We start from the raw sequence: 12,084 nt of genomic DNA on the forward strand, positions 1-12,084 counted from the left end.
GTCTTCACGAATAAATAGTAACGTATCAGTCCTCTGGAACAGACAGTGGCCTTATCGGAGTGGTTGCCTTGACAGGTTTTTACTGTAGTGAGCACTCAGGATTGCGAGGCAACATAGTAGTGTACTGCAGGACTCTGTGGAGACGAATGAACTCACGGGGGTTACGAAAGAGTACTTGGCATCCGATGCACTTCTAATCCCAGCATACTTCAATGTGGATCGATACACCTGCTCGGGACAATGTTCGTAGTACGTAAGCGTGCGTCTTATGACTCTTATCAGAAAACGTACTAGCGAGTTCTACTAAGCAGGATCCACTTCATTGTACTGCAGTACCTCACACGTGTAAAGCCTAGTTCACATTCGACGGGGCGCGACGGGACGCGACGTAAGGATCGACGGGAAGCGACGGGACGGTCTGATGGCGTCCAATGTGAACACCAGGAACGGGAACGCAACCGTACTACCGTACAGATCGGGAAGCGACGGGAAGAGTTGGATCGATCCAACTTTTCATACCGTAGACGGGCGTAGACGGGGACGCAAGCGTACAAAACGGCTGCAATTCGAGTGTGAACAGGAGACGGCGTCGTGCGTCGACTGCTCCCGATTCGTACTTGGAAATTTTTAGCATTTCGAACACTGCGCTTCCCATTGTAACTCACAGAACGGCTAGCACGACTTGAATTGAATTTTAGCAACATAAGATCTCATGTCACTTATTGTATTTAGGGATAGTTCAGAAGCGTGACAGACGAACTATTCTATCATTTTCTGGGGCTATTATTTGAATGCCACAACTTTCAGGGCTAATCTTTTGGTCTTCACGAAAAACTGGTATTGTGAACTTGATTCCGCTTCTTTCCAGGAGAAATAATTGAAAAGAAGTCCCGAAAAACGAGAAACTAGGTCCAAAAGTCACCCCGTCACGGACCGTGCCTTATGACTCGCGCCGTTCGACGGTGAACGTCGCAACGACTGCTGCATGTCGTGTCGTACGAATCGTACAGGATTTTACAGCTCACCCCAGCCCTCCCGACAAGCCCTTACATCCCGTACCGTCGGCGTTGCGTCGAATGTGAACTAGGCTTAACTCACCGTTCCATCCGGTCGTCGTACGGTCAAGCATACTGTCACCTTACCCTCGCCGACATCTTTCACTCTCCACAACTCAACACCAAGCATTTCCAGGACCACATCCGGCTCTTCCACTCTGCGTGTTTGTGAAGAATGAAACACGTGCACACACACACACACGGAGACATGCACATGCACACACGCACATCCACACCGATACACATGCACACACGAAAACACATGTATACGCAAAGACACGCACGCTGTACACACACACATACATACACACTAATGCTCCCCTTAAACTCAAACGAATAGAGTAAAACCTGTAACTAAAGACCACTGTGACTAGCGACCAGCCTGGTAGTACAGACCACTTCGCCAGGCACGGACGGTCTCACATTCATCTATGGTTCTGGGGTGAAAACCTCTAACTAAGGACCACCTGCCACTAAAGACCGCTTTCTCTGGCCCCAAGGGGTGGTTGTTATTCACAGGTTTTACTGGATTTACACTGATAGATGATGCCCATCGCTGTCGTGGTGAAAGCAAATAAGCTGTTAAACATTGTCACCAGTGCTGGATAGTGGCAGCCAACAACGGTTGCTTTTGGTGAATTGCCACACTTACGGTGGTGCTGGAGTGGTGACTGGGTCTTCGCCATCGTTCTCATCATCGGCTGCTTCCTCGGCTGGCACTGGCTCTGTTTCGTCCAGGGACATCACAGATAACACTGATAAATCGCTGTCAGAGCTATCAGATTGTTTGTCAAACGTATCCACAGTGGCTGCTGGCCCCTTCTTGTGAACCGGCTTCTTTTTCTTCTTTGACTCGGTCTTGCTAGTCTTGGCTGGCTTCTTCAAGGGTGCTGGATTCATCATGCGATTGGGTACTGCTTGGTGGCGAGCGATAGGGGGAAATCCTTGGTGTGCAAAGCTGGCTTGAAACTGTACAGGGAGAGCGAGAGAAGGAAAGAGAGAGAGGGAGAGAGAGAGAGAAGTAGAGGGAGAAGGAGAGAGAGAGAAGGAGAGAGAGAAGGAGAGAGAGAAGGAGAGAGAGAAGGAGAGAGAGAAGGAGAGAGAGATTGAGAGAGAGCGAGAAAGAGACAGAGAGAGAGACACACAGAGAGAGAGACAGAGAGAGCGACAGAGAGACAGAGAGAGATCGCGATAGAGAGAGAGATAGCGACAGAGAGAGAGCGACATAGAGGGAGAGAGAGAGAAAGAGAGAGAGAGAGAGAGAGAGAGAGAGAGAGAGAAAAAGAAAGAGAGAGAGAGAGAGAGGGGGGGGGGGGAGAGAGAGAGTGAGAGTAAGTGAGAGAGAGGGTGGGTGAGAGAGAGACAGGGAGAGAGAAAGACAGAGAGGGAGAGAGATAGACACAAAGAGTGAGATAGACAGAGAGACAGAGATAGAGAGCAAGAGAAGGAGAGAGAGAGAGAGAGGAGGGGGGGGGGGGACAAGAAGAGAGAATTGTACAGAACATCTTCATTTGACAACTCTACAATCAAACATGCAATGTAGTATTTCTTAGAATCACAACAGATACCAGACACATGCATAACAGATACCAGACACATGCATAACCACTGTCTGAATGATTGACAAAGTATGGTATACTACTTACAGGCATATAGTGGTAAAGATGGCGTTGTCCGGAGCTGACAGCTACTTCCACTTGTACATCTGCATCACGTGCATTAACCAGGCGTAAGTAGATCTCACTGGTATAGTACTGAAACAACAGTACATAGAAACAATCACCTCAGAGAGCCAAAAAGAGATAGATAGATAGATAGACAGACAGGCAGACAGACAGACAGACAGACAGACAGACAGACAGATAGATAGATACAGAGATAGATAGAGAGATAGATAGATAGATGGATAGAAATGCAGAGGGAGGGGTTGGATGGAGAGAAATACAGAGGAAGACAGAGAAAGACAAGGACAAAGAGAGAGAGAGAGAGAGAGAGAGAGAGAGAGAGAGATAGGGAGAGAAGTGAGTGACAGGAAGAGAGAACGCGTCTACACATGACACTCCACATTTACCCAGAGCACTGTTGCTGCGCACATGGCCAAGTGCACAGTTCCCTCCTCTAGCTCTCTTGTCAGCTGAACACACCAGCACATCTAACCCCATACGCGCATGCACTCATGCTGGTTGTTCTTTTGTTGTTTACCACTCTCACTGGCTGTTTGCTCAAGCACAAGCTCTCTGCCAAATTTCCTATCCATCCCCATTCACCCAATTTGGCGCTGTACCAATAGAGTAGTGTCGGTCGCCGAAGAACTGGGGGGGGGGCAGCCTCCTCTTATTGTCATGTATTACAGTCTACGCACAGTTAAGTCACCGTGTATACATTGGTATGCTGTGCTTGGCAGAATTCTAGGCTGGTCGTTCTTCGGCGCTCTGTTCTTCGACGCCCGACAGTACTGTGGGCGGAGAGGAGAGGGTAGAGGCGTTTCATGTTGCAGGCTGCCTCGAGTCTGGTACAAACCGGTGCAGCTCAAAAACACCACTACAACTCTTTGTCCACATTTGCTCAATATCATCAGTGAATGCTTGATGAAAGCGCACACACCGGGGAGCTCGGTGAAATTCTCGTACCTTTGTTCGTGTCCCAAAGAACCAACTTATGCTCATTATACCTGAACAATGTCATTGAGTCCGGCTGTTGTGATATCTTTGATGACAGGTGGTACCCGCAACGGAACTTTCCATCTGGAGAGGGGTAGTAACAATATACACCGACATTGTTACAATGCAGTCCGTTCAAATAGAGGCTTTTGAGAGCCAGATAGTAGCTGAATTTTACGCTCGAACCACACTGAAGATTTGAAAATTGTGGGTCTTAGGCCTGCTTCCCCAGACATTCTGTCTTTGTACACGACTTCTCAAGTATGTAAACCTGGCTGAATTTCTAATCCTTTATCCCTTGAAATGACCCTGAAAGGTAACAAGGAAACACTGCATGACCCAAATCATGATGAACATACTAACTCAAACAGGTAGCTCCAGAAGTTTGTTCAGTATGCGTAGATACATACAGCCTATTATCTGATTAACCTGTAATTTTGTTTAATTCTCTGCACATGAGTAGATCTACCTTCCACTTAGGAGGTTGTGATGTCTGTCAAACAAGTCCACGGCTGTCCAGGCTACCGCATTCGTGCGACGACGATGCTGCTGCTGCTGCTGCTGCTGCTGCTCTTCGTTGTTTGAATGGATCCTGATCTCCATTTTCATAGTGGATGATGGTGAGAGACTGCACAGGAGAAGTTTGAATGGATGCATGGATTGCCATATAGACACACAACATGGGAAAGATCATAAAAAGGTTTTGTCTGAAGAGTGGTTAAAGAGACTTGAGTCAATCAGGTGCTGTCTAACCTGTCTAAGCAGACCGCTCAAGAAATCAGGGCCGTAACACCGGCATTTCAGGCGGTCCTGCCAAATGAGATATTTGACCGGAAATGAAGCGATCGGACCGCGTGCCAATGGGCCTGGATATATTCAGGCGATCTCCTTATCCTGTGACATTTGACTGGAAATAGCGCCCTTCGGTCCTAGTTGTGTTGGTCCTCTGGGACAGATGGCTACGCTATGATAGTGGTTACTTTGACAGGTCTCTCTGCAGCATGTATGGTATGTTATAAACACCACCCATTGTGCAACATACAGGGGTAAGTTGAATTCAGAAATCCTATGTTATGGATAAGGCGAGACACATCGCTCCCAGCCGGTGTGCCGGTCATGCCTTGATTCAGGCAAGACTGCAGCTGTTCAGGAGCCAGAGCTTTCAGAAGAACACACAAGTTTTCACGGAAGACAATGCATGATCATTGATGCAGGCTCTTGAAAACAGCCCTCCGCGCCAACAGCCCTCAGGTTTCAATCTTGTGCTGGAATTAATGACTTGTTCCCTGGTTTCAACTTCATTTCAATGCCCAGTACTCGTGCACATTGCGAGAGACAATTACATCGGTTTATCTCACCCAGGGAATGCTTGTTGACTTTTGAGAAGAGCTGAGCACATCTGTGAGAGATCTGCTTGTGATCTTGCCCGGGCGTCTTCCCTCACACACGGCACGCAGGGTAGCGGTTGAAAGGACGACAGCTGTGAGCCGTCTTCATTCAGACGAACCGATACACTGCACTGCTGCAGGCTAGGGGGCAAGCCCAGGATGAAGTCCCAGAGCACAATATAACCAGACCTGCAGCACATACAGACATGGCGAAAATGAGATCTCCTAAGACAGAAAAAATTCATGGTTCGCTTGAGACTCAGTTAGGCCGCGGTCCCACCAAGTTCAGCCATTTTTGGCTTGCGCTGAAAGTGGCTTGCGACTAGCCAGCTGACGGTCACACCAAAACTGGCTGACGCGGGTTTTCCCAGGTTTTATATTATTTTGGAGGATGACCCCTAGCCCTGTGCCCAGTATACGTGATTTGCACACACACTACGTCCTAATTTTGAATCTCAAAGTGGGCCTCGTCGTGGATGGAAGGAGACGTAGGGATCTGGAAAATAGATAGAAAGAGAGAGGAGTAGAGAGAGAGAAGAGCGATTTGTCACAGTGGATTGAGAATGGATTCGGAAACGAAGAGCCGCATCGCTATCTGTATTTAATTGTGTACAATGGTGATGATGCGAATAATTTCCCCTGAGAATCACCTCACTTTGCCGATGGTGGCAAATACCAGGCTTTGTCGCCGGAGGAAGCGACACGTTTTTGACTTTGTTGATGAAGACGGCCCCGGCTTCATTCGCAGCAAACTTTTTCAGTTCTGCGAAGATCCAGGCTCGTTTGCTCGTATCCTTTTTCATTGTCGTCTGATATCGCGTTTTTGCTTCGTACCACAGCTCGAGCAATCGGCGCTCCAGTCCCACGCTCCAACTATCCATGGCTGACAACGAAAACCTTCAAACACTTCACACAACTACGGTACAATACAAGAGAAGAAGAAACTACCTGACTACAACAAACGTCAACTCAAGTTCTTCAACTCCTCTTGCACTTCACTCTTCAGCCAAAATTATTCAGCCACTTTCCGCTTTTCAGCGCTTCCAAAAGGGCTGAAAGTTGAAAGTGGCTTGTGCCCCGATTTTCAGCCGTTTCCGTGGAAACCTCAGCCGAAAAAAGCGCTTTTTTTGGCTGAACGGCTGAATCGGGCTCGGTGTGACCGCGGCCTAAGACTGAGTGTTTCTGCATATGTAGGAACATTACCACCATCAAGCATCAAGGCAAAGATGCAGAAACACGGCAAACATTCATTCACCAGAAACGGCACTAGAGGATTCTGATGCAGGTTTAAACTATTCGTGCTGCGCATCAACGCGAGTACAGTTAACCTGGTGAATAATGACCTTGGGTATGACAACAACTGGTGAATCACGACAAAATCTTCAAACCTAGTGTTCATTTGACTGCATACTCTAAACTCTATGAGTAATAAACAACTTGTGGAAAAACACAATACTTTGCTCATGCACAAACAAGGGTCGTTATTCCCACGGTTGACCATAACTCCCCATCATAAATGCTTACTTTGGATCATACGGGCTTGGTCCAAGATCATTGGCTGCGGGGGCTGCATGCTGCTTCTAAGCATACAGACAGACACACAGACACACACGCACACACACACGCACACATTCACGCACACATTCACACATACACACATGCACACACACGCATATACAAGTACATACACATACATACACACACGCATACACACACGCATACACACACGCATGGATACAACAAGCCCTCTCACAACAAGCCATCTCCCAATAAACCGTATCCCAACAAACCATCTCAAATTTCTCACCGATGGTTTTAGCGCCTGCAACTCGGCCTGCAGCTTTTGCAGCCGGAGCTCCTCTGTTGCTATGTCAATCTGACGCCGCAAGGTTTCCACCTCCTGAGAGCCTGTGGCGGATATACAGGAAGAAAGCTGTCATAAACTGTGCTGCTCCAAACAGTGCGCAACACCAAGTGCCGTCAGATACCCTAACTCCACTAAATGCATAGAAAAGAAAAATGGCCCAAGGAACTACAAGTTACGCTATAATGTCCACTAACACCACCAGTTACTAAATAATCAGCTCATGCGATAACTTTGCACGATCCTGACCAACGGTACTGACGTTCTACAACTAACTGGCTAACAGTTCTAGCACATCTCGGATGCGCACTCCACTTTTTCTTTTCCATAACTTAATTCCTGGCTCTCCATCCGAAACCATTCTACTAAATACATTTTCTTTTTCCGACTATGTTGAAAGTTGAACTTGAAACGATGCAATATTGCATCCAAGATGCGATCTTTCCTCAGGATCAACCTTCAGCAATTCCCAGACCCACCATTCATTCATCGTCCAGTGTTAGCTGCACTGGCTGAATTTTCTCGGTCCTTGTACTCAGACAACTGCAGACAATGTTGTGCTTTCACGAGTAGCATGAGAAGATAAGATAGAGACGAGACATCAGAGGACAACATGTGCTCGTCTAAAACCAGGGGCGTACCAACCGGTATCGCTGGCCATACGAAAGGTCCGGCTTTGGCCGCACCACTTTTTCGCCCAACCACGGCCAGAGGTGCCCAGAATGCAGGATTTTGCACTCTAATTTCAAAACTTTCACAGGGGACACCCCGGACCCCCTCCTGCCAGATCACCTGCAACCTTGCAGCAACTACGGAAACAGAGATCACTTCATTAGGCCATGGATCAGAATGACGTTTGCATGCACAGTGGCAAAGGCAGCATTTCGCTCTAACAAATATCATGCAAAAACTGGAGCACCAGCTACAAACTACACGAAATATCAGGTGAATTGAGTCCATCATCTTACCTCGTCTGGCCTGCTGGCCTTCAATTGATAGCGGGGTCTAAAAACCCATACAAATACACAAAATAGCAGTTTAGTACAAAGAGTAAGGTAAGCAATTGTATAGAAAGGAGAAGGACAAAATGTTAAGAGTTACGACTAACTGTCCACCAACATAACCACATCACATGCAGTCAGCGTAAGAAATTGTCTAGCTGCCACTGAAAGTTTCAAGTATGAAATGCCAGTCAGACTGCACAGAAAGACGGAGCATGATGGTCACTAAAAAAAGTGGAACGCGCAGTCACTTCACCCTTCACCTCTACACGTGTGTGTAATGCTCTGTGCCCGAGTGCCAACGTGCATCACAGCCCTATTGCACAAGCACAACTCACTTCAGGTGTACTGCAGCTTCATTCCAAATAACTTCACCTCGGCGCAGTTATGACACATTGTGATTAGTGTGCTTCGACTTTAGTCTGTTTTGGTTACAATGGAATTGGTTACCACAAGGTTTGTGAGCAGAGAATTGGAGAGCATGGAGTAGAATCGGCCCCCCTCCCTCATTATCCCTAGAATGAACACAGCAATTTCAACACACAAACAGGACAATCTACAGCTCCTGACTTACCTGGTGAGCACCCGATATCCCGGCCAGCAGTCGACGATTGTTTGCTTCCAGAGAATGCAATCGCTGCTGCAGAGACATGACGGCCTGGCTGTTTGGAACATTGGCCACTGTACCAGGCAGCGGTCGTGGTCGATGACCTGGTTTGGCCATGACAGGGCCAACCGTAACACCACTGTTAGTCCTGAGTAATGCTTCCAATCTCTCTTCCTGCATGGTGTCCAGCTGATGAAGGTAGCGACTAGAATTACCCCCTTGGTCCAAGTAGCGCTGACGCAGTTGTCTGCAGAAAGTGTACAAACATTTGCCCATTGCGCATCGGCAAGTACATAGAAATCCCAGTGTGGTGGGATGCATTGTGCATGTAGCAAACATGCACAATGCATAGGAATACGATTCAATTGAAGTTACTGGCACTTCGCATGTTGGCACTCATTCAAACATTGCGGCATGGCTTCAATCGAATATGTTGCCGAAAAGCTCTTTTTTCCCCAGCACATTATTAGTTTTCACAATCAGTTGCAACAGGTTTTTTTACAGTGGTCTATCTTGCGTCTCTATGCACAACATGTACGTTACTGAAATATTGACGGTTTCAACTATCAATGGTAGCTAAAGAGTGGGGCCATCCCGAGTTGGCCAGACAAGTTCTCGAAAATGGGCAGCTATGGCAAATATGGATGACGAACTCGAATACAGCAACTGCCCAGGCCAGCGGATATTATGTTCGGGATCAAACGATTCTAGAATCGGGAAAAGCTGCATGAGGTCGTTGGAGTGTGTGTGTTGTAAGTTTTAGAGTGCTTGTGTTGTTACTGTAAGGCAACAAATATTCGGCGCATATTTATTTTCGGCTATTTTCGGCCTGGTCATGTTTGGCCGAAAATTTGTTGCGGCCGAAATTTTGTTTCGCAAGGTTCAGTGTGACAGTGCATGCAGGCGGCAGCAGCAGAGGCTGAAAATTTGATGCGGCCGAAATGGGTTTCACCCCTGGGAGGCCGAAATTTGAATGGGTCGAAAATTTTAGACATACAGTGCGTGAGAACCCAACACTGTGCATGTGTGAGATCGTGTTGAGAATGCACAGATAAATTATTCCGCCACATACCCTAGTTCCTCCAAGACAGGATCATTAGGCAGCTCAGCTGCAAGTCTTGGACGCCAAGAATGTTCACCAATACCACCATCACTAGCACCAGCAGCCACAGTGCGATTTGCTGAGCGAAACAAGAAATTGAAGAAGATATAAACGCAGGTCCTAAAAATAAAAATGAATCACGGTTCGCATAAGACTCAGCTTGAGGGCGAGTTTTGCACAACCGTGGGAACGCCACCACCCCCAAGGATGAAGGCATAGATCATGATCCCAAAGCAATTCTTGTTCAGATAAGGATAGCAAATGTCACCGAGGTGCCCAGCAAAGCATCGTCTGATCACTAGTATCTCAGGATAGCCTTGATTCTCTTTGTATTATCTGCCCCCATCGCCTTCGCTGAAGGTGCCATTTACAACGAGCCCTCACTCTGACCTCTCTACATAGGTTGCCCGAGATTCACGAATCTTGTTACAGCAAGATATTGGCAGAGGTGTAGAAGACCTATGTACACATGTCACAAGGTGCAAGAAGCTATGAAAGCCAACTGTACGGGCTCCTTGCTTGAACATGACGGACGTTGACATTTTTGAAATGAAACTGCGTCTGATCGTGTGTTCGTGACAAGTCCAGAATCACCAAGCACCCACGTTGTCCGTTCACCCGTGGTGGGAGCGCAAGGTTTCAATAATCAGATAGCGTTTCACGGGCAAGTGCACATTTGCCCTATCCAAATCAAGATGGAGATGCTATATCACTGCACTCAATGTCGCGAGGTTTTGTGTGAGACGTGTAAGATACAGATCAAGCACGCTCCACATACTGATCAGATCAGCGATGCCACTGAAGCAGTCGCAGCGCTACGCCACAGACTGACAAGGAAGGGGAAGCACCTATCTCCAGTTTCGGATGTTGCAAGCCCTCTCTCTCCCTTTCTCTCTCTCTCTCTCTCTCTCTCTCTCTCTCTCTCTCTCTCTCTCTCTCTCTCTCTCTCTCTCTCTCTCTCTCTCTCTCTCTCTCTCTCTCTCCCTGTCTCTGTCTTATTCATTCATTCACCGTCTCTCCATCAGTTACACGAACATCATAGTCTACTTCTGTAGAAGACAAGGTTTGCTTCCCAATGGCTTACCTCTTGTTCGAAGTGGTCTCTCGGGGCTGGGTATCTGCTGGAACTCCCTGGACCTGAAAAGACGAATAGACATACGCACATGCACACCCACCCCACACACATGCGTGCGCTCACCCACGTGTGCACACACATGCACACTCACACATATGTACACACACACACACACACACACACACACACACACACACACACACACACACACACACACACACACACACACACACACACACACATATGCACACATGCACCCCCACACATCCACACGCCCACACATATGCACACATGCACCCCCACACATCCACACCCCCACCCACATGCAACCCACACACAGGTAGGGTTAGGCAGGCAGTGCAGCTATAGTACGAGTAATGAAGACATTGATGTTGTGTTTCCGGCGTTGATCTTGAGCGATACACCATGCCATTTAGATCCCCTAACCATAGACTAGTTATTGTCTGGACCCCCCCCCCACCCTTCCTGCTTGCTAGACAAAGTCAGTATCACCAAGAAACGCATGGAAAGATGTTTGCTCCCCACACCCGAACTTGCGATTTTCCGCCGCCTTGATTTGACACTTGACGGAAAAGCGCGAGCTCCGGTGTGGGGACGAAACACCTTTCCTACAAAAAATAAAAATAATCTACGGTTCGCGTGAGACTCGGCTGGAAGCCGAGTTTTCCGCATCCGTAGGAACGCCACCACCCCCAAAGATCAAGGTGCAGATGCAGCTCCTAAAGCGGTGGGAGGCGAGTAGATCCGAGTCACAACACATTGAGTTGTCCAAGACCGAAAATGCAATTCACTGCATCCATGTTTTCCTCGTGCTAGGCCACAAGTTCCCAAATAACTGTGGGTTGCAGCATGGCTGAAAAATTCCTTCCCCTTCCAAGCAGGACTTGAACCTGGTACCCTCTGTTTCTCAATCATAGTCTTAGACCATCCCACTATGCCTGTCTGTCTAAGATCATTGCCCAAATCGCTACCATTATCTTGTTAGTCACTTTCCTCTCAAATAAATTATATGCAGTGAGTAAAGTGTAGCAGAAGAGTATGGGAGTTCCGACTACCCTTTCGTGATCTGATTTCCGGGGTGGTCTGATTTGTGAAGAAGACTATCCTGCATTCGCGCTTCTGGGTGCAAAATAGGGACTCAGCAAAAGTGATCGGTTTCGGAAGGTCAAAAACGAGGACCATTTTTTATATATTTTTGCAGTTGTTTTTGTTTCTCGCTTTTCTTCTTTTTTTTTTAATATGCTCGCAGTATACGCAAAATGGTGGGAGAGATTAGGATCTCCGAAGCACAGGCCTTGAGACTGGCATCCG

General features: G+C 47.6%; 1 protein-coding gene across 1 annotated transcript in view; it reads right to left on the reverse strand.

The window, feature by feature from the left end:
* The window catches only part of LOC135826872 (uncharacterized), a 44,003-nt gene that overhangs the window by 24,390 nt on the left and 7,529 nt on the right, over window positions 1-12,084 (reverse strand). The window contains exons 7-18 of the mRNA XM_065339479.1: window positions 10,762-10,814; window positions 9,648-9,756; window positions 8,543-8,822; window positions 7,936-7,972; window positions 6,911-7,011; window positions 6,628-6,683; window positions 5,074-5,292; window positions 4,185-4,343; window positions 3,727-3,799; window positions 2,702-2,809; window positions 1,708-2,024; window positions 1,099-1,213 (exon numbers count right to left, since the gene is read on the reverse strand). Of these exons, the coding sequence (XP_065195551.1) occupies window positions 1,099-1,213; window positions 1,708-2,024; window positions 2,702-2,809; window positions 3,727-3,799; window positions 4,185-4,343; window positions 5,074-5,292; window positions 6,628-6,683; window positions 6,911-7,011; window positions 7,936-7,972; window positions 8,543-8,822; window positions 9,648-9,756; window positions 10,762-10,814 (1,627 nt within the window). The remainder of the gene's footprint in view (window positions 1-1,098; window positions 1,214-1,707; window positions 2,025-2,701; window positions 2,810-3,726; window positions 3,800-4,184; window positions 4,344-5,073; window positions 5,293-6,627; window positions 6,684-6,910; window positions 7,012-7,935; window positions 7,973-8,542; window positions 8,823-9,647; window positions 9,757-10,761; window positions 10,815-12,084) is intronic.

This window comes from Sycon ciliatum, chromosome 10, assembly GCF_964019385.1.
Source record: "Sycon ciliatum chromosome 10, ocSycCili1.1, whole genome shotgun sequence".
NCBI lineage: Eukaryota > Metazoa > Porifera > Calcarea > Leucosolenida > Sycettidae > Sycon > Sycon ciliatum.